This window comes from Papio anubis, chromosome 8 (assembly GCF_008728515.1).
Source record: "Papio anubis isolate 15944 chromosome 8, Panubis1.0, whole genome shotgun sequence".
In the NCBI taxonomy this organism is placed as follows: Eukaryota; Metazoa; Chordata; class Mammalia; order Primates; family Cercopithecidae; genus Papio; species Papio anubis.
The window spans coordinates 76,265,581-76,288,939 of NC_044983.1; the positions used below are offsets into that span (position 1 = coordinate 76,265,581).

The 23,359-nt window shown below is 41.5% G+C and overlaps 1 protein-coding gene across 1 annotated transcript in view; it reads right to left on the bottom strand.

The window, feature by feature from the left end:
• The window catches only part of ZNF704 (zinc finger protein 704), a 251,592-nt gene that overhangs the window by 35,258 nt on the left and 192,975 nt on the right, over positions 1-23,359 (bottom strand). The window contains exons 3-4 of the mRNA XM_003902903.4: positions 21,391-21,494; positions 15,600-15,832 (exon numbers count right to left, since the gene is read on the bottom strand). Coding sequence (XP_003902952.2) covers positions 15,600-15,832; positions 21,391-21,494 — 337 coding nt within the window. The remainder of the gene's footprint in view (positions 1-15,599; positions 15,833-21,390; positions 21,495-23,359) is intronic.

Sequence of the window (23,359 nt, forward strand, 5' to 3'; positions counted from 1 at the left end):
CAACAGCAGCTATTACAGGATTATTATGATTGTGCGTCCTATATTTTATAAAAAGTGAGTTTTCTCCAGGGAGGTCCCTTGTCATTGGGATGCCATCTCTTTGCTGACTGTTCCCTTGGGTATGGTGACAGTCACTTCCATGTGTTCACCAAGCCCCATTTCCTTTTCCTGCTGGGTACACAGCTAGACCTCGTTTCCCAGACTTCCTTGCAGTCAAGTGGGATCACATCACTGAATTAGGGCTGATGGATGAGAAGTGACACACATTCCTTTTAAGTCTTGCCCCTAAACTACTTCTCAGTATCACTCCCAGCCTGCTCTGCTGGCTAGATGCAAAGGACACAAAAGTCTTAGGGGACAGCAAAACCACCAGATCAGAGTTCTTAATTTTTTGTTTGCCATGAACCCTTTTGGCAGTCTGGTGAAACCTAGGAATCCTTCTCAGAATAGTGGTTTTTAATGTTTAAAATAAAATACACAAAGTTATAAAGAAATGCAAGTGTATTGAAATACAGCTAGAAAAAAACATTAAATATTTTGTAACCCTATTAAAAAGTGGTTAAAGGACATGAACAGACATTTCTCAAAGAAGACATACAAGTGACCAAAAAAGAAAAAAAAATAGGAAAAAGATGCTCAATATCACTAATCATCAGAGAAATGCAAATCAAAACCACAATGAGATACCATCTCACACCAGTTGGAATGGCTATTATCACAATGTCAAAAAATAACAGATGCTGGCGAGGCTGCAAAGAAATGAGAATGCACATACACTGCTGACAGGAGTGTGAATTAGTTCAATCACTGTGGAAGGCAGTTTGGAGATTTCTCAAAGAACTAAAAATAGAACCACTGTTCGACCCAGCAATCCCATTACTGGGTGTATACCCAAAGGAAAATGAATCATTCTACCAAAAAGACCCATGCACTTGTACATTCACTGCAGCACTATTCACAGCAGCAAAGACATGGAATCAACCGAGGTGTCAGTGGAATGAATAAATGTGTTACGCATACATCATGGAGTACTATAAAGCCATGAAAAAGAATGAAATTATGTCCCTTGCAGCAAAATGGATGCAGCTGGAGGCCATTATCTTAAGTGAATTAATGTGGAAAGAGAAAAGCAAATACTGCATGCTCTCACTTATAAGTGGGAGCTAAACCATGGGTACACATGGACATAAAGATGGAAATAACAGACATTGGGGACTACTAGAGGAGGGAAGTAGGGAGGGGGGTAAGTGTTGAAAAACTATCTATTGAGTACTATGTTCACTACCTGGGTGATAGGCTTAATTGTATCCCAAACCCCAGCATCACGCAATATACCTATGTAACAAACCTGCATATGTACCCCTGAATCTAAAGTAAAAATTGAACTTAAAAAAAATTTTGTAATATTGTAATACACATACTCTCTAATTAACAAAGTAAATAACAAGACCTTGAAGTGGGCCTAATAACTAGCATAATTTTACAGTAGTGTTATGAATAAATGATATTTCATGATATCTACTAAATTGTAATGTGATATGAAACATCTATGATTTTGGTAGGTATTAAAGTCGCAGGTGGTGCTAACATTATTATGCCTTGATGCCTTAAATCATAATTACAGGAAGTGTTAAATTATGGTTAAGAGGTTGGTGAAAATAAAGATACACTTTTTCCCTCATACAGGTTCACCGACCTCCTGGATTCTGTGTATCCATTTGGGGATCTGTGGATTCCAGGTTAACAACATCTGCATTAGAAGGAAGAAGCCTGGATCCCCAGAGGGCTGTTTGGAGCAAAGACATCCACCCTCTTTGGAACCTCCACTGACCTGACTGGATTGTGACATGAGAATGAACAAACCTTTATTGTGTTAAGCTACTGACACGAGAAAAATGGGTTGTTCCAACAGTCAGCCCACCTGACCAACACATATAGCAGTGGTGACATCTTTCCCAAACTGATGGAACTGATGTAGCTTGATTTATGTGCCTGCTAGAATATCTGCAATCAAGTACTTCTGGTTCACACCATCATACTCTTGATTCTATGAAGCAATCATTCACTTATTTAGAAGACGACTCATCAGCTATTACTGATGGAATCAGTATCCAGATGATTTATCTGGACAGCCACCCCATGTTGAAGATTTTCCATAGGTTTCTGAATTGAAAAATGGTACTTGGGAGTTTCCAGAATTGAAGAGTGCTCATATGTTGGTGAATGGCTGCCTTAAGCATGGCAAGCAGAGGACAAGTGTGGTAGCACATTGCAGCAGTCTGCTAGAGCAGATTACTGACCACGGAAGGAACCCACTGTTCACATGGGCTTCGTGAGTCCAGTGGCCCACTGTGCCCCAGAGGCTCTGCCTGGGTGGCCAGCATTCACAGCACAGCAATCTTTCTGTTTCTTCTGCAGCTCCTGGGCACACACACTCAGCTTCATGATGTTCTCCCTGCAGTGTGCAGTGCCGGGCGTAGGACCCAGAGCTACACGGAGCTAGAGCTAAAGCTCTTTGAGATGCGGAGAAGCAAAGACATAATTAGGAAACTTTAAGTACATGATCCTTATGAGTCTGTGTTTATTCCAAGGAGGCAGTTCACAAATTTCAGCCTCCGGGACCTCCTTGAGCCAGTGATCTAAACACATGAAACATAAGATGCGCCAGAGGGGGCGATTTAAATCCCAACTTCAAACCTGCTAGGTTCACAAAAAGAAAGTCTGCAGAATTCAAAATATTATTTTACTCAAAGCATAGAATTTAACAGTACTGTCTTAGTCCATTTTGGGTTGTCATAAAAGAATACCTGATGCTGGGTATAAAGAAAAGAGGTTTATTTAGCTCGTGGTTCTGCAGGCTGCATGTGAAGCATGGCGCCAGCACCTGCTCAGGTTCTGGTGAGGGTTTTTGTGTTGAGTTAAATCATAGTGGAGGTCAAAGGTGATGCAGGAATATGCCAAGAGGGATCTAACCTAAGGGGCATTCTGGCTTTACAACGACCCACTCTCCTGGGAACTAATTCATTCTCTCAAAAACCAATCCAGTCTCATGAGAGCGAGAACTCGCCATTATGAGAATGGTACCACGCCATTCAAGAGGGATCCACCCCGATGACCCAAACACCACCCACTAGGCCCCACCTCCCAACACCCCTACACCAGGATCAAATTCCAACATGAGATTTTGGTGGAGGTAAATGAACCATATCAAACCATGGCAAATATTAATGAACAACTCCTTACACTATGAATGCTTTCTGCCCATTTTTCAAATGATGAAGCTATAGTGTAGAAAATATCTTCCACGTAAGAGAACCAATGACTCAAGCAAAAATACATGTACCCAGCAGTCCAAGCATCTGTCTGGAAATGAAGTCATGATGGATGAAAACACTTTTTGATTAATTCCTAACCTTTTTGCTAATGGCATTCTTTCATTCATTAAACCAAGTATCTATTTAGCAAGGAATATTCTAGGTTTTGGGGATAGAGAACAAAAAAAGAAACGAGGCTTCTTTCAAGGAAGTGAAATTCTAGTAGGGGAGAGACATAAATTATAATACATGATGACCATTTCAGATATAGCATGAGGCCTGTAGAAGGTGACTTTTGAGCTGGGACCTGAAGGTTGGAGAAGGAGCCAGCCAAGCTATGAGCTAGAGTTTTCCAGACATAGCGAAGAGTTAAGTGCAGAGGCCTGAAGATGAGAAAGATCTTGGCTCTTGGAGGCCAGAAAGAATGAGGGTGTTTTGAGAGTGAAATGTGGGAGGCAGTGATTTGTTTGAGATAAAGTGGCGAAGCAGGGTCAGATCATGTGGGGCTTTGCAGATAAAGGTAAGGAATTTGGATTTTCTTCTAAAATGAAAGAGAAGTTACTGAAGGAAGAGAGTGACACTACATGACTTGTTTTTGTTTTTGTTTTTGTTTGTTTTTTTTTTTAAATATGACTCTGTTTTGGGATAGAAAACAAATGAAGTCACCAGCATGGAGTCACTGCATGAAGTCACCACAGGTGAGAAGAGATGGTAGCTTAGAGGGTTTGGGCAGAGAGGATGGAGAAAAATAGACACATCCAAGACATATTTTGGAGGCAGATCCAACAATACTTGCTGTTGGGTTGACTATGAGGAATGATAAAAGGGATGGTGTTAAAGATGACTTCCATGTTTTAGGTTTGAATGACTGGGTGTGTTGTGGTTCTGTTTTGGATATGTTAATTTTGAGATGACTATTATGTATCAAAAGGAGACTGCATGCAGGACACCGGATATGTGAACCTGGAATCAGGGAGAGTCAGGGATAGAGATATAAATTTGGGGTCAGGAGCTGAAGGAGCACTTAAAACTTGGGTGTGGATGAGACCATCTAGGCAAAAATGCAGTTAGAGATGATTAGGGTGCACTGTAGCATCCAATATTTTATGTTGGAGATTGAGAAGGAGCAGCCAGAGAGGGAAGTGGTCAGGAGATCATGATATTAAAAGCACAGATAGAAGAAAGTGTCCCAGGAAGGAAGATGTGACCAACTGTGTTGAACAAGGACTGAGAAGTGTTCCTCAGATTTGGAATATGGAGGATGCTGGTGGCCCAGATAGCGGTAAATCTCGTAGAGTGTTGTGGATGGAAGTCAGATTGGCATGGACTGGAGAGTAAGTGGGATTTAGGAAAACAGAGAGTAAGTGCCAATGTTTTCAAGAAATTTTGCTGACCGATGAGCAGTCAAGGGAGGGTTTGTAAAGATGAGTTATACTAAGGTGAGTTTCTATGCTGATGGGAATGACTGCAAACACAGGGAAACTGATGGTGCAGTAGAGAAGTAGGGGTTAGCGACAGGATGAGGTTCTTCTGAAGGTCAGGAGAGCAGCACCAACATACACAGAACAGGGAGAGGGGCTGCGTTGGACAAGATAGGGCAGTTCTCCGCTGGAAAAAGGAGGGAAACCAGATGGTGGCTGCAGATGCAGTTAATTTGCTGATTTGGTGGAGAAGGGGGAAAAAAAAGCATTCCTGTATGAATGTTTCTAATTTTTCAATGAGGTAGGAACTGGGGTCAGAACTGAGGACAAAGAGGGAAGGTTGTGTATGAAGTTTGAGGATACTTGAGAAGGATAAAATAGTTGCCTTACAACAGCAGTCCCCAACCTTTTTGGCACCAGGGACCAGTTTCATGGAAGGCATTTTTTCCACGGACTGTGGCGCAGGTTGGGCGAGGATGGTTTCGGGATGAAACTGTTCCATCAGGCATTAGTTAAGATTCTCATAAGCAGCGCGCAACCTGGTTCACAATAGGGTTCATGTTCCTATGAGGATCTAACGCGGCTGCTGACCTGCAGGAGGCGGAGCACAGGCGGTAGTGCTCACTGGCTTCCTGCTGTTTGGTCATGTTCCTAACAGGCTGTGTGCGGACTGATATCGGCCCGAGGCCCGGGAGTTGCGGATCCCTGCCTTAGAGAGCGGGGAAAGGAATGGGCAAAGCATAAGACACTATTTCCGTATTTCTGATATTCATGGTGGGAAACAAGATTCCAGAAAGTTACAAGACTTATCCAGTGTCATCTGATGGCTCTTACCAATGAGTCAGTCAGATGTAGGCTTTCATAATAAATATAATAGTATTGTACAACAAATAAAGCCAAATTCCTCCTACATCATGGGACGTTTTTAAGGCCTCAAATTGCTGATTGTTTTAGGATATGATAATCACAGTGGTATTTTTGTACCATAACAAGTACTATTTATAAGATTACTGTTCTTCGTCCTTGCAATAATGTCAAGTATTTGTTTTTTAAACTGACAAGTAGTTAAGGTTGGTCCTGATTACAGAAAAATAAATACCATTGGTTTAACTCCTTTCCATAGTTTTCATTTGTTACTTCAAGTAGATGACACATTTTGGAGGCATCAAACCCCCAGAATCCAAGGAAGCTGACCATTATCCTCTGTTATGTCCCCTGGAATTAGGATAACTACCAACAGCAATTGTTTATCTCCTCCTCACACATACACACACCTTCCTTGAACCCCTGCAAAAAGGCTCCAAAGAAATCTGTTGCCCAAAGAAAATTAGGTAATGATAATAAGAAATGTAATGAACTTTGTCTCCTTTTGCCTTTTTTCCTTTTGCTGGGTTTTCAAGAGGCACTTTGGGGATAGACTATATTCTATCCCAGTGCCTCACAGTATCTGGCTCAATAAATATTTGTTACGTTCAATCTCGGAAAGGTTGTGTTTTGGGACCCTCAGAGATGAGCCACATTTGAGACATCTTAATTTATTTAAATAGCACTTTGTAAAATTTACTTAGTGAATCGTCTGTGTTCAAAGCATGTTTGCCAAAAAGATTTGTTCTGTAGAATTTAATGTTTCTCAGCATGATTAACTCTTGCTTATCTTACCTGGCTGTAAATTAACTTCTCAGGGGACATCCATGGTGATGCCCTGCATGGAGAGGATTGAATTATAAGATGGTTTTCCCTTCACTTTATATCGCACATTTCTCTTCCAGTCTTGCATACCCTACACTGGTAGCTGCCTGAGGAAAGTCTGAGTTCACCAGAAGACAATGGAAAATCTGCTAGAGGAAAAATTGCTAATTTATAATGACTCAGGTCATTGGCAAAAGTGATTAGAAAACAATGCTGCATCCTAGAGATACAGAAAGTTCCTGTGGATTTGCAAGGCAGTTGTAAATAGGGACTCAGAAACATAATTACATATAGTGGGAAGACTATCAACTGTTTTGGGGGAGGCGGCACTCCCAAAACAAAGTTCTGCTTTCTCCTCCACCTCTTCCTTTTGACATTCCTTTTGAATATCTCATCTCACATTTATTATCTCATTTTAGTCCAGACTGTCAGAGCTCTGCCTTCAGTTTACACATGCACAGATAGGGGCCATCTTTAAATTTGAGGGCAACACAGCTTAAGGCAAACACAGCTTAAGGCAATAAGAGCTTAAGAAACACCTATAACTTTGAGCCAATTCAATTTGTAGGAATCTATCCAAAGACAGTAATTCAAAATACTTGCAAACACATATGTATATTCATCACACAGATTTTTACACTAGATAAAAATGAGAAATAACCTCAAGGTTGACAATAGGGGATTGGTTAAATTATGCCATATGACTGTATATTAAACAATCTTAAACATGAAGTTGTAAGAAAAGCTTCTTTGGTGTGAAAAGAAAAGTTACATGTCTATTAAGGGACTTGATGACCTGTCCTATTTGACCTGACAGGTCTACACCATGCCTTTTCTGCACCATGCTCAGGGGCCCAGGAGGCTGCATTAACAGGGCTTCTGGCTCATAGGTCTCTGGTTGGATTTCGCCAATGAGAGGCACCGGCAGGAGGTGGGGAGGCAGGAGAGACTGGAGAGCAGGAGGGTATTGATTCCTCCTGGCTCTCTCCTTCTGCCTGGCCACAGGTGGGCAGTGGCTACATTTCTCCTCCAACAGTTACCTTTTCTGTTGGGTAACCTCTCCAAAAGCTGTATTTCCAGAGTTCTGGTAAATCTTCTGGATTGTAGAAATTCCTCTCTTGCAGAGTCTCTTTAGGCTCTAGGGGTTAGGGTTAATAATGGCCTTCCATGTTGTTAGCCCCTGGAGTCCTGCACCTCCCCCTACTGATTTCCCCTAACCCTGTCTACACCTTTGTAAAGTGACTTGTCTCTACATAGGCCAAAAACATTCTTGCATCAAAGCATGAGGCTCTTTAAATGGGAGTTTAGTGCTTTTCAAAGTCCCCTAACTACATCCAGTTGAAACAAATCCTTTGTCTACAAACAGACTACTTGCTGTTACACTAAAGAAAAGCAAGCCATGGGAGGAGGAGAACATGAAAAAATAGCTAAATAAACAACGCCCAGATTGCCGCATGGGTCCGAGCCTGCCCAAGGAAGCCAAACCAAGCAAAGCTGCTGGCAGAGTTGCAGCAGCCAAATCTGAACAGTCCCATCTGTGCTTCTACCCTGGCTTCTCCTCACAGAGCTAACAGATGTTTGCAAAGCTGGAATGTCCACCAGCTCATGGAGAACAGCTGAAAATTTACCCCAGTGGAAAGCACTTCTGCAGAATACCAACGTCAGCAAAGACCTCAAGTCTAACAGAATGGTCTTCTTCATATAAAGGAGAGGGAAGAGAGGGAGGCCACCGTCGATTGGGAACCACTCTGTGCCTGGTCCTGTGCTAGGAACTTCCACATGTGTATCTTATTTAACACCCGCAACAGGCCCAGGAGGAGTTGAAGCTCCATGCAGTCGTGAGCAGACTCCTGGAATCTCACATATGCCTGATGTGAGATGTATAGCAGCTCCCAGACAAACTCTTTAGAATTTCTCAACATTGATGCTCTGGGCCACCATGGTTGGAGAGAACTTCCCAGAGATTTTCACCTTTGCAGCAGCTTCTGAACTGTTTCTAGGAACAACTGCCTTGGGTCTATTGCCTGAGACCTTTGGCCAAGGTTTCCCTGATTTTCTCTCTGCTTGCCCTACCAATAGGAAGCCTCAATCCTGTTTTTAAAAGATGATTTCATACTTAGAATATATGAAGTAACTTCTATTTTCTTGACAGAACCCAGACTGATACTTAGGATTGATACGGTGACTGCTGAAGCTCACCTTCAGTTCATTGAAGAATTATATAACATTTTTGAAGTATTTCGAAGTATTGTATAACATGCATATGATGTGTAAGTCCAACTAACGCTATATTCTAGAAAGTACATGAACATCACTTTATCACTCAGCAGCCTGGAGTTAACGTCATGTTCTGAGGTGACTGAGAGGATCTTCAGGTATTTTTTTTTTTGTATGGTGACGTGTGTGTGTGTGTATGTGTGGTGTTGGAATGGCAGGGCAGGGACAGGGGCTTACACATCCAAGACTCTCCAGAGAGGGCCGAGTTATTCTGTGCAGGTGAGTTGGCTGCATTATACAAACTTCCTCAGCCTGTCTCGTGAAAACCCACACAGCTTGGCAGCGGCTCCAGTGGTTCTTTCAGGGTCAAGAGGTCCACATAGATCCTCAGCAGATGCCAAAAGATCGGTAAATGCACTAGTGTATTTTAAAATTAGTAACTTCCTAGAAGCTGGCAGGGGTTCCAGTGGTCTCCTGAATTGGGAAAGCAGCCATGTTACCTCATGCTACCTCACGGTTACACGGTATACAAGTTGACTTACCTTTTGGGGGATTTATTTATTTATTTGTAAGATGAGGGGACTAATGAGAGTAGAGGTTTTGGATCTTCAACGTGTGTGGGGTTAATACAAAGTAACAGGTGAATTCAATGTATACCAAGCACAGATGAAACACCTCCCACCTCCATGTGCTGTTTATAGATGCTGTGGTGATAAGTGAATACAAAATTAACAAAAGTTTTGTAAATGGAATAACCCAGAATGTCTTCTTTTGTGCCTGGCTTTTCTTCCCCTCTGCATAATGTTTTTGTGATTCACTCACTGTTTCGTGTATCTGTAGTTCGCTCCCTTTTATGTGGTGAAGTATCCCATTGTATGATTATACCACAATTTGTTTATCTAGGTACCTGTTGATGGGCATTTGGGTTGTTTCCAGTTTGGGGTGATAATGAATAAAGCTGCTATAAACATTTGTCTGCAAGTTTTTTTGTGGATGTGTGTTTTCTTATCTCTTAGGGAAATACATACCTAAGAGTGGAATTGCTGGGTCATATGGTAAGTGTATATTTAACTTTCTAAGAAACTGCCAAACTGTTTTACAAAGTGGTTGTACCATTTTACATTTCTACCAGCAATAAATGAGAGTTCCTGTTGCCAACATTTGGTATTTTGTATACCAAAAATACACACTGTATAATTCCATTTACTTGAAATTCTACAACAGGCAGCATTAATCTATAGTGATGAAAGTTATACCAGTGGTTGGTTGCCTGTTTGGGGCTTGGTGGTGCCTTTGACTGAAGCGGGGTATGAGGAGTGCTGGCCTTGGTTAGAGTGGTGATTACTCAGGTAGAGACAGTCAAAACTCACTGAACGGTATACTTAAAATGGGTTCATGGGTTCATTTTATTATGTGAAAATTATACCCAAGTAAAGTTGATTTTAAATGATTTCTATAACAGCAACAACAAACGACAAAAAGATTTCTGAATTAACAGAAATCCCTAGTCATTCTGTGTTTTCTCAATCAATGAATTCTAAAAGTGCATCTCATCTTTGGGGACATCTGGACATTTCTAGACATACTGAGTAGTCCTCTAACTTGGAAAGATCGAGACTGGGCTAGAAGATTTCTAAAGTCCTTCGAACTCCAATGTTCCAGAGCCTATATACTACATGGCACGTTATTCTAAGATCTTGTCACTAAGTTGCCTAGATATCACTCCTCTTTATCCTGAATTTTCTCTATGAGGCCAATCAGCTCCCTGCCCTGGCTGACAATGCTGTATGTACCATCACCATGAAATCCGTGCAGTTGATCCAAGCTGCTGTTCTTAGCACCGCCCTCCCCAGCAGTTTTAACAGATGGATCTATTTCTGGAACAGCCGTTCTTTTTGCGAGAGGCACTCTCTGCTCAAAATTAGTGGGTTAGGAATTAAGTCAGCAGAGAGACTGGCAACATGCTTATTCGTGAGGGCTTTACGGGTTTGTTTTCTTCTTGGAGCAGCCATTCACAATTTAAAGTGATTCATAGCTTTTTGGCTCTGAACGATTAAAAATACAGAGTGGAGCAAATGATTAATTGTTTGCTACTGTACAACTATTACTGAAGCACCTTATGTTAACTCAGTGCTTTCTTCTCTAACTTGAGGTTCTTCCTAATACACAGGTACAACTGTTCATGGTTAAGACACACACCTGTGAAAAAATGGAAATGAATGCTGAAATTTAGAAATTGCCTCTGAGATGCTGCTAATGTTCTGAAATGCAGAGTCCTGAGTCAGATTTCCTTTTATGCCCCCAATTTCTGCTACTGTCTTTGCTGCACTCACCTAGTGCATTGCAGAGGGCTTCTCAATGCACACCCAAATGAGCACAGGGTGGCTGAGGGATCCGGAGTCATCCTGAGCCACTGTGGCATTGGCGTGGTGAGTGTGGTCAGGGTGGAGGGTGGAGGCAAGCACCCCCTTCTCTCCACACCTATGCTTCTCAAATTCCCCATTCAGGCAGTTGCCAAATGGGGGGGAAAGAGGCAAAGTATTAGCAGCTAACATTTATTGCTCTTTACAGGGCCTCTCGTATATTCCTGACAACAGCCACATCGATATGGTGCCACCATTTTCCATATTTTATAGATGAGGAAACTGAGGCTGCAGAGGCCAGATGACTTGCTTAAGTCACGTAAGTCCTAAAGCTGGCATGACAATTTCGGAATGTACAGATTCCAGAATCTGACAGAATCAGGGATCTGGCATGGAAAAGGGCACATAAATCATTTCTGATCAGCGCTTCTTGATTTTCTTGGGGTCTTGTGGAATTGATGGTTAACTCTTTGACCTTCCATAGAATTCATTTTCTCCCACGAACTCCCAGAATGGCTGTATTCAGGGTCACTGCATCACCTTGTGGTCATGATGGAAATTGCACCTCCCCAAAGTCACACAACTCACAAAGTTGTGTGAGTCTGGACTCACACAACCTGGTTTTTCTCTGAGCTTGGAAGTTCTGTCAGTCTATCTTGAAATCCCAGAGGAAAAATTCTGCTAGACCTGGGCTTGACAAAGTTGGCTGGCTGACCTCCAGAGCCAGGATAGAGAAGCCTTTCATTTCCCTTCTCGTATTCTCACCTACCTTGGCTGCAGGTTCCTTAAGGGTGACGGATACTTCATGTGGCAGACAGCCTGGAGTTCCTATTTCTGCTCTCCATTTCTTTTGGAACTTTGTGCACCCTTGCTCCCACCCTGCCACATAGCTGTAGTTATGTCTGATTATTTTCTCTCCACGTTTTTCTCCTTGTGGGCCGAAGGAAATACAGATTCACTGAATTAACTTGCCTCAAACGTTTCTTCTGCTATTTCAGTTAAACTGATCTCTGCCACATTATAAGCTACACAGCCTTGGACAGTTAACATAACCTCAATGAGCCTCTTGGCACAATGGGGATAAGAATACACCAAAGATTTGGGGGATGATTAAATGAAATGCTACATTTAAAAGCATTTGGTAAACTGTAACTAAATATGCAAATATAGTGATTATCAGCAAATATTTTCTCCTCACTATTGATAGTAAGAGAGACTGCCTTGTCTATGCAGTGTACCACACACTGTCATCTTCTTTACATAAGCGGAACATGGATCTCCACAAGAGGTGGGAGTCAGCCGTCTCTGTGCTGGGGGGAGGTGGGAGAAGAGATGAGGAAGCTTCCATAATAATGAGAAAGGTCAGGATCATTGTTTCATAGTCAGATATAGGCAATGCTCCCTCCCCTTTTGTTTAGAGTCCTCAATGTCTATTCAAATGTTGCCACATTCTAGCACATTTAATCTTCATGACTATCCTGAGAGAGGCATGTTAATACCTGTTTGCCTGTTTTACAGATGAAGAAGTTGATGATCAGAGAGGTGAGATGATATTCTTAGGTTCTCAAGGTAGCAAACAATGTGAATCTTTTGATTTCCAATCAGGACATCTTAATTTACCACAAATCATATTATCTCTTTATAACAAAGAACAGAAGCTTCCAAACTTTATGGATGATGAGCCACAATAAGAAATACATTTTGCACCGCACATACACATATGTATACACTGAAACAAAATTATCAAGAAAGAATACTTATTATGTACAGTGTACTCTATTCTGTTTTATTGATTAAAGAGTGACTCATTAAATTGATTCACAACCCACTAGTGGATTGAGACGTGCAGTTTGGAAAAAACTGATCTAGAAGGTTCTCAAACAATACCCACAGAACAAGTGACTATCACAATAGGTTTTAAATGGGTATTATGAAACTGAGGGAAAGGAGAGGAGAATAAGATGAACTCAGAAAGTTCTACCAATTAGACAGAACATATTGTCTGGTTTAAGCAAATTAACTCATAGAAATCTTTTGAAACATGATTTTTAAAATCTCTAAAATAACTGTATTACAGTTACTGTGTTCTGTCACATCACGAACACTGCATTTATCACTTGTAATTATTGCCTCTTTACACATCAATTTCCAGCCACCCAACTTTCGACACCTTGAAGGAAAAAACTATGCCTTATTCTCAGGGGAATAAGTATTTTGCCTGATATGTGCTCAATAAATATTGGTTCACCTAATGAATTTAAAAAAGAATAGTATCAGCCTCACCTTCTTGTTATTTTCACCATTCCAAGTAACTTTAAGTTCAAAAGGCCAAAGTAACAACTTGGTCTATGTAAAATCCATGCATTAAACATTAGTGGCTACAATCAGCATCCTATTGGTCTCACTTTGGGGACATCTAAAGTCTGAATAGAGGGAGAAGTCATAAAGAAAGAAGGATAAACACTATTCTTACTCGTTCATTCCTTCCTACTATCTAGCTTCTTCTGGAGTGGGCCTATGCTCATTCAATAAAAACAAATATATATAATAAAAATTAAAAAAATAAAAAATATAAAAAAGGAAGCTTTTTTCCTTTTCCTTTGGTGACTTGACTATACCTTAATTTAGTTAAAGCCTGTAGACCTTCCATATGGGGCTAACAAGTGCAGTCTAATTGTGATGCAAGAGTGTGAATTTTGGCTCAGTGGCTACATTAGAAATGGAAGGGTGTGACAGGCTTTCATTAATGTGCCTTAAATAACATTGGGGTTCCCTGTGCTCTGAGTCCTCTGTCACAATCCTGGGCCATGCCTGTTAGGTGTTCGAACTACACACTCAGAAAACTCTAGGGAGAAAGTCTGTGAAGCTTAAAGTAACAGGAAAAGACTTCAGGTTCCTACCACTGTCCTGCCTGCAGGTACCCACTGATACAAGTGCCAGCCTCTCTCCCCTACTGGTCAAGTGAAGACCCAGTGTCCCTGGGGACCCACAGGGTGCCAGAACAACTCCAGCCCCTTTGCATGACACACTGGTATGAAACAGCAACTCTTCAGGCCACTGCCTCTGGGAAGGTCAGGGGTCTACATTAATATCCTTTTTTCTGGATAAAAATGTCAGCCTTTTTCACATGTACACACCCAGAGACAGTGCCCATATCACCTCCACTGTTACACATGTGGAATGATGCTGAGAGATGCAGGGAGGGAAGGCATTGTTGGATCAATGCCATCTCTTTGTTTTCCTCTTTGAAATGAACTGGGGGAGGAAAAAAGTTTGCACTGCAATCCTCAGGGCTTTATATTGGATTTTTGTTTGTGAACAGCCATTTAATAATGAAGCTACCAATACTAAATTTAAAAACCAATACATACAACAACAGTTTTATGTGGTGATTTAAAAAATAATGCCAAATGTCTTCTAGATTTAGTGGTAGTATAGTGGTAGTTTTGCTTCATTCTGTGAAATGGAAATGTTTTTGAAAAATGATGACCAAACATAACTTAAATGTACCTGAAGAGAATGAAAAGAATATGAACTTGAGGCTCAGGCAGATCTGGGCTGGAATGGTGGCTCTGTCCCTTTCTAACCTGCCTGACGGGGGCCAGTTAAATGTACAATCAATCTCCCTGATCCTCAGTTTCCTCATATCAAGATGGAAATGCAAAACTCACTATACAGGACTGCCGGGAGGATTAAACAAATGTGTAATCAATTAATTTGCTAAATCAATTAATTAGATGTCTTTTTTTTCTTCTACTCCTTTTTGTTTTGTTTAAAGCAACAGGGTCTCACTCTGTTGCCCAGACTGGAGTGCAGTGGCCAGATCACAGCTCACTGCAGTCTTGAACTCTTGGACTAAAGCGATCCTCCCACCTCAGCCTCCTGAGTAGATGAGACTACAGGTGCATGCCACTACACTAAGCTAATTTTTTTTTTAAATTTAAATTTTTTTAGTAGAGACAGGGTCTTGCTATGTTGCACAGGCTGGTCTCCAACTCCTGGTCTCAAGCAATCTTCCTGCCTCTGTCTCCCAAAGCAGTGGGACTACAGGTGTGAGCCACTGTGCCTGGCTATTCTTCACTTTTTATTTAGTTAATATATAATCTCTAGGATGTAAGAATGGAAGTTTGTTTATATCTCAGCTTTTATGTATATTTCACAGATAACTGCATAAAAATGAGATACAAAATATTTTTCCCAATAACCCTTCAGGGCTGATTGAGGGAGAAAAGAGGAAAAGATATTAATTATATTTTACATATGAAAAAAATAAATCCCATGAAGAGGGTGAGTTCATACCGAAGCAAGCCTGAGGTCCAATTTTCTAACTTACAAATACTGGTAACTCCCAGGTCAGCAATTTATAACCAGAGGATGCGACAGGCGCGTATATACTTTCCGGAAACTTACCAGTATATGTCATTTTTTAATTGTCACCATAACAATTTCTATTCAAACTTCAACAACATTAAAGAGGAACGTAAGCTGCTGCTTTCCACAGAAAGCGGGTGTAGGTCCAAGGTTAAGCTCACACTGGCCCTTCAGAGGGGACAGAAAGCACCTTCAGGAAACTGAACGCATGGTTGACCACCAACCTTTCTTTTCCTGGGAATGGGCTCGTCGAAGAGCAGGTTGCTGGCCTCCGCCTCATCGATGCCGTCGTCTGGCTGCGCGGGGCTACGGAAGGGCTTGAAGCTGTCAGCCGAGAGCGGCGGCGACGGTGTGGACGGGTTGGACTGGTCGCTGGGGGCGCTCCAGCTCCAGTAGCCGCTGCTGCTGGTGCTGGAAGGCACGCAGCCGCCCTCCTTCCAGGATCCGCTGAGGCTCTCTGCGTGCACACAAACACAGTCAGTGCCAGGACCCCTGCGTGCCCAGGCATGGTTCAGTGGGGAAGTGGGAGCCTTGGTTCTACACCAGTGAAACCATTCCAGCCCTCTCAATCATCTGCAACAGCTGGGTATGTAAGTTTTAGCTCTATTTATACACCGCCTCCCAAAAGCCACACTGTAGTTTATAAACATTTAATTTTTTTAACCTCATGATAATAGGTTTTTCTAAGAGTTTTCTGATGTGTTTTTGTATTGTGCAACACAAATTCCTTGGGATCATAGTGGGGATTATATGGAAAAAAAAAGATTTTCTTGTTCACTGAGTTTGGGGAGCTCTGGGTTTATTGACTGCAGTATTTCTAAGACAGGAATAGCATTTGCAGTATTCTTCTGAATGGTTTGGTCACAGAGTTCCCTCTCATCCCAACCCCTCTAATTTCAACATTTTTTAAAAAACGGATTTCTTAGCTGAGGGCAGTGGCTCACTTCTCTTATCCTAGCATTCTGAGATGCTGAGGTAGGAGGATCACTTGAGGCCAGGAATTCGAGGCCAGCCTGGGTTACATAGTGAGACCCTGTCTGTACAGAAAAAATGAAAGAATTAGCCTGGCATGGTGGCATGCACCTGTAGTCTCAGCTACTCTGGAGGCTGAGGAGGGAGGATTACTTGAGCCCAGGGGTTTGAGGCTGCAATGAGCTGTGACTGAGTCACTGCACTCTAGCCTAGGTGAAAGAGTGAGATCCTGTTTCAAAAAAAAAAAAATGGGGGGTGGGAGGTTCTTATAGGACTGTGATTCTTAGAATACATTTATAGGAAGTTAGTCTAACACTTAAGAATCTAAGAGAAATAATTTCTGTATAGTTATCTAAAGCCCATTTCCATTCTGCTTATTACAACAAATAGTAATGCTTTACATTTTGTGAGTGTTTTACATTTTACAAAGCTTATTGGCACAGTCTCAAGCATTCTCACAACATCTGTCCTTCAGAATAAGGATTATCATCCCAGTTTTATAGATGAGGACTCTGAGGCAGCAGGAAGCAAAGTGACTTGCTATGTGACTGGTAAGTATCCCTGGTGAGCCCAGGCCCAAGGTGGCCTGCTGGTTGGACCTCTTTCCTCAGTGCATGCAGTCCCTGGGCTGTAAACAACCTCCATTCTTTCTGGCAAAGCTGGGATAGGATAAGAATTTATTGGCAATAATTACTTTAAGACTGCTATTGGATATTACCTTTTCATTTGTGGTGGAAAGCATTATGAAATGTTCGCTAATGTGGAGAGATTTCTGCCCAGTTAGAATGTCTTCTGCCAGCCTGGCTAATATGGCGAAACCCCGTCTCTACTAAAAATACAAAAATTAGCTGGGCATGGTGGTGTGTGCCTGTAATTCCAGCTATTAGGGGGTGCTAAGGCAGGAGGATCACTGGAACCTGGGAGGCGGAGGCTGCAGTGAGCCAAGATCATGCCACTGCACTCCAGCCTGGGCAACAGAGTGAGACTCTGTCTCAAAAAAAAAAAAAAAAGAATGTCTTCTGGGTGCTCTTTTAATCACTGAAGATTTGCTTTACTCTTCAAGATGCACAACCTTAATTAGCATTTGTATAAATTCTACTTTCTTTTTGGATAATTTCTCCTCCATATTTATGTGCATTTTGAATATATTAAAACTATGTTCTAATTACAAGGAAAAAACATCCCCAAATGCCTCATTAAAAAAATACTGTTAATGTCTGTGTAATTAGTAATGAAGTGAAGACAAATGGTAGATTAGCATTCATGGGGAAATTTCATAACTACCTTTACCTAATTATAGATTTCTAGCATATTCCTCAACTATGTCAAGCAAAAAGTTAAGTTAGAGGAGTGAAACTGTAAATTGAAATAGGAGAAACTACCCATCTCATTACAGCTAGGTTCTTTTAGAATGAAATGGTCATTTATGCAGTCTCATGCTTTGCCAGCATCAACAAAACCAAATTAGCATCTCACTCCCTGCAGTCTACACAGAGACTGATGCACTCACCAGACTAGAGTTGCCTGTTGTAAATAAGAAAGCTCCATTTAGTACAACAGGAGTTCAAGAAGAGCATAATATAAGGCTTGATGATTTTACTTGGTGTGAAAAACTCCCTTGGCAGGCCCTGGGTGGCTTATAAATATACTGTAGTATGCATTTGTAAAATAAAATAAAGCTAATGGTGCTAGATGTATAATCATGTTAAGTATGAGGCACTGAATTTATTTTGAGAATCAACTATTATTACAGTGTGGTTACATGGTTTCATGTCAATGCTAAAAGCGAATTTGCTTACTGATTTGTGAATGGCATTTCCTTTAGAAACACTATTTAGTCAGAAGGATTATAAGTGATATAGTAAAGTTTTTTTTCAGAAAAAAGTCAGGTCTGATTTATAATATTCTTAGGGGACAGAGCCTCCTTATATTAAACCACTGTTTGTCAGGAATGGAGACAGGCACTGCTGGACTCTTACCCTCTTTGCAGACCCACTTCCTGACAGAATGATCCTTTTTAGGCATAGAAAATGATCACAACAGTTTCAAAAAACTCACTGATGTGCAATAATTCTAGAGAAAATCTTTTTTTCCTGAAAAAGTGCCTTCATTATCATAAATTGCTTTCTCTATTTAAGAATTTGCTTTTTCTTACAGACTAAATGAGAGACAGCAGACAATTTGGGGTTATTAGTTGAGTAGTTATTTTTTAAACCATAAATGAGCACTGAATTACTTTATTACTATGCTAACAAAAGTTTGCATTGAAGAACCAAAAGGTTTATTTTAATTCTGACCTTTAAGTACAAAGGAACACTAAAAATGTTCTCAATTTAAAAAAGAAGCCAATGGTAAAAATAATGATTACTTTAAAATACACTTTTTTTTTTTTTTTCCTTTAAGGATTCCATGACATTCTGCAATTCCTTTTTCTTAGAATATGTTTTGGGGGTTTTCCAGGGTTTTCGTATTTTTTATTTTTTAGAGTTGGAGTCTTTCTCTGTCACCCAGGCTGAAGTGCAGTGGCACCATCATAGCTCAATGCAACCCCAAAGTCCTGGGCCAGGACTACAGGCATGTGCTACCACACCTGGCTACAGTTTTGCCTTTACTATAATCTTTTTTTAGCATTGCCAAAGTGAGAAAGGTAAATCTGAATACCTATTTGCTAGAGACCCCCAGAAGAGCAGTCAGGTCACTGAATGGGAGTAGTCAGGCCCATTTCAAGAACAACTCGTCTGGTGCTACATAAAGAGGAGGTGTCGGCTGGGTGAGGTGGCTCCCGCCTGTAATCCCAGCACTTTGGGAGGCCGAGGCAGGCGGATCACCTGATGTCAGGAGTTTGGGACTAGCCTGACCAACATGGTGAAACCCTACTAAAAATACAAAAATTAGCTGGGTGTGGTGGCACATGCCACTAATCTCAGCTACTTGGGAGACTGAGGCATGACAATCGCTTGAACCCAGAAGGTAGAGGTTGCAGTGAGCCAAGATAGTGCCACTGCACTCCAGCCTCGGTGATGGAGCAAGACTCCATCTCAAAAAAAAAAAAAAAGAAAAAAAAAAGAAGAGGTGTTATCCCAGCTTGGTGAATCATAATGTTGCTGGGCAATACTGATTCATGACATTAATTTGAATTCCTAGCATCTTGATCATTCTTTCCCCCTTATAATGGGATTGGAGTAAGTTTTGGTGAGGATTGAATATATGTTCAACGAATTTATTTTAACACCTCACATCTAAAACCAAATTGGGTGTGAACCATCTCTCAATCTCATAATTGACCACGCTGGTTTTTGAGAGAAGGTTTTCACTGATCAGAAGTCTCTTTCAGTGGTCTCAGTGCATTACATTTCAGTGAACTGCAATCTGCAATCTGGCTTTCTTCCCTGGGGAGTGCTCTTGACAAAGCCACCAGTGACCACCTTCTTGATGCAATATTCAGTCTTTTTAATGCATGACCTTCTGAAGCATCAGACACTTCTCCTTAAAACATGCTTTTCCCTTGGTTTCCATGAAACCACACTCTCCTGGTCTTCCTCTACCTATCTGGTCACCCGTCAGGGTCTTCCTGGGCGCTTTTCCCACTGCCAATTCCTTGCATGATGGTGAGCTTCACTGCTTCCCTCCTTAGCCATCTTCTCTTCTCACTTTGCTTTTACATAACTCTCTCATGGTGACCTCATCTACTCTCATGGCTTCAAAATGTTGCCTTCTAATTCTGTACCTTCAGCCCAGATCTCTCTCCCAAGATACACCCAAATCTCTACCAGATGTTGCCCCTTGAATGATCCTCAGGCACTGCCTATTAAACATGTTTCCTATTGTCTTCTTCAGCAACTTCAGCTCTTGACCAAACATTTGCCAATACATCTCTTCCTGTGTGTTATTCACCTACCCCAGTGAATGTCCTGCCCTTGCTGAAGCACACCAACTGCCTGGAAGTCATCCTTGACCCACCCTCCTGCTCACTCTCTCTGTCCAGCACCAAATACTCTTGATTCTGCATTCTTCACATTTCTTGATTATGTCCTATTCACCTCCACTGTGACCACCAAGGTCTTTTCTTTTCCTTTTGGTTGATAAACCTAATCATAACTTTGCAGGGCTAGAATCACTTTAATGGTGCTCCCATAGCCTCAGCATAAAGTCCAAACTCCTAGCCAGGCATAAATGACCCCTCCTGAAAGGTCTGCCAGTCTCTCCAACTTCACCTCCTACTGCCTGACCTCCTTATTTACTGTGTTGGATTATATAAGACAAAATCGTATCACGATTAAGAGAATAAATCTGGAATCAAAAAGACATGGAGAATTTCAGTTCTGCCAGTTAATCCCTATGAGCCTTAGTTTACTCATCTGTAAACTAGTGATGATAATATCTCATAGAATTGCTGTGGGAATTACAGGAGATAAGGCAAGCATAGTACTTGTTTACTGACACATAGTAATGCTCAATAAATGCTAGTTATTCATATGGCTATGATTGATGGTCTTTCTTCCCCAAAGAGACAGTATACTACCTAGGAGTGTGGATACTTTTTCAATGAGGTATTCAATTCTTCTAGCATGGTACCTGATAAATGTGTATGGAATAAATGAATGGACTAGATAATTCTATTTGATTAAGGAGTCTGAGATAATGTTTTTAAAAAATAATCTCAGAGTTCTTTGATCCAACTGCCTCCCCAGTCAAACAGAAATAATGCTAGGGAAAGTAATTCATTAGCTCAGTCTTCATTTACCTGGGAAAAAAAGGGACACAAGTACTGCAAAGACATGTCCTAGCAAGGCAGAAAATAAAGGAGCTCAATAAAAGTGAGTTGAATGGAGGGATGGGTGAACTAAGCAGTGGGCTCCCTGGGAAAATGAAGAGGAGGCTGACAGCTCTGGGGGCCTCGATTTCTTCCATGTTTCCCTTTGCTTCCTGCTAATGGCTGAGGGTCAGTGGTTCATAGCGTTTGACAGGAATGAGACGCCTCAAAGAGAGGCCCTGCTCTTGGTGTCAAGGGGCCCTTCCCTAAGCCCCACATCCTGGGCTTACCGTTTGGTCGCACGGGAGGACTTCGAACCAAAGGGCTAGTCGACAAGCTGGTTAGTACCATTGCTGCTGTCACCTTGTCCATGTCTAGTTCCTCTGAAGATTTCCTGTAAAACAGGAAGGGACATTGGTGACTGTTCACTCTGCATCTGCTGTGGGCTACACAAAGTACCATATGCTGTCACGCGTTTACTCTATTAACTTATCCCCATGAACAACCGATGCTCTGTTAGCTTTATTTTACAGATGAGGAAGCTGAAGTCCAGGAAGTGAAGTGTTTCAAAGTCATACAGTATTAGGAAGACAAGGATTCCATCACCCATACTTCATCTAACAACTGTTCATTGAGAGTGTGCTGTGGGCTAGACCCTGTTCTAGCCATGAGTGATATGAGGTGAACAGCAGACAAGGTTCTTGCTTTCATGGAGCCTAGAGGATGGTAGGAAGCAACACGCTTATCAGTAAACAAACAAGCTAGAAAGAACAAAATCATTTCGGATAGTGACAAGGGCTATGAAGTGAATACACAGGCTAACGTGACAGTGCCTGCCTGTGGGGGCTGCATCTAAGGTGGCCAGATGTTTCTCTGAGGCGGTGACGTCTGAGGTGAACTGTGAACGTGGGGGAGAGTCTGTCCTGAGGGGCAGGGAAGTGCACCCCAAGCTGAGGCAGCAGCCTGTGGAAAGGCATGGCAGTGGGAATGTGCAGGAATGTTTAAAGGTTGATCTTACCGTGTGAGAAGGGGAGAGCAGTGCAGAGCTGGTCAGATGGGGTCTGGTGGCCATGGAAGGTGTTTTGATTTTATTCTAAGTGAAATAGAAAGTCCCTGGGAGGCTTTAAGCAGGCCTAGTGAAGTAATATGATGAATATCTGTAATATAATTAATTAGCTGAGCTGCTATATGGAGAATGGATTTTAGGGAAGGTAGAATAGAAGCAGGGAGGCTACTTAGGAGATGACTGCTAGGAGTCCAGGAGAGCTTGGACTAGGGTGGGGACAGTGGCTGGAGACCCAGCAAGACTGGCTGATGCACTTGGACGTGGGAGATGAGCAAAAGGGAGCGAGGAAGGCTGTCAGGTGTTGGCTGGAGCACTAACTAGAGCCATTTACTGAGAAGGGAAGAGGCTGGAGAAGAAGTGCAACTAGGGGTGTTTGAGCTCCCGAGCTTTAAAAAAAGTTTTTAAAAACTACTTACTATAAAAAGAGTAGGTCATGGGAATAGTTACCATGTTGTTAAAGTGAAGAGCCACTGGCAATGATTCACTGAGATGAAGAGGTTGCTCTGGTTCATTAATTTTGGCCAGTTAACCCTGAATAAAGGTTCATAAGATTATGATCATGGTGACTGGAGTCAACTTCTTTTAAGCTTATTTCAATAAAGGAGGTAAAATTGAGAGGCAAAAGTTTGTGTCGTATGATGAAATCAAATAAATTGTACCACCTCCTGAGAGATGAACATTTTCAAATTAGAGAACAGCTGAAGAAGCCCAACAGAGGATTAATAAGCCATATCCACAAATGAATTGTCACTTTGACAAATGTGGCTTTCATTCACAGGTGTGCTACCTGATTTGTAAAAGCAATGAACTCTTAGAGATAGAAACTTCATAGCACTGCTTCACAAAACAGTGGGAAGATAAATTCTTAAACTGGAGAAAAAAACAAATAGTTCCCAATTATGGGTGGGGGGGTCTGCTCAATTAATTTCATCATGAAGTTACAAAAATTGTTACAGTTTGGCTCTCTGAAGTCCACCCATGATACTAAATTATTAAACAAAACCTATTCTTTCAATCGAAGGTACCAAGAGACTGAAATCTTTGAAATTTTCTTCAATAGTGCTTCTCAACACATATATATATACATATAGGACTGTTCTATCAAAAGACAAATTACTTGTTTCAGAGATGACTATTAAAATACTTTTGTAAACAAACAGAGTCACAATGCGCTGGGGCACGGTGGCTCAAAC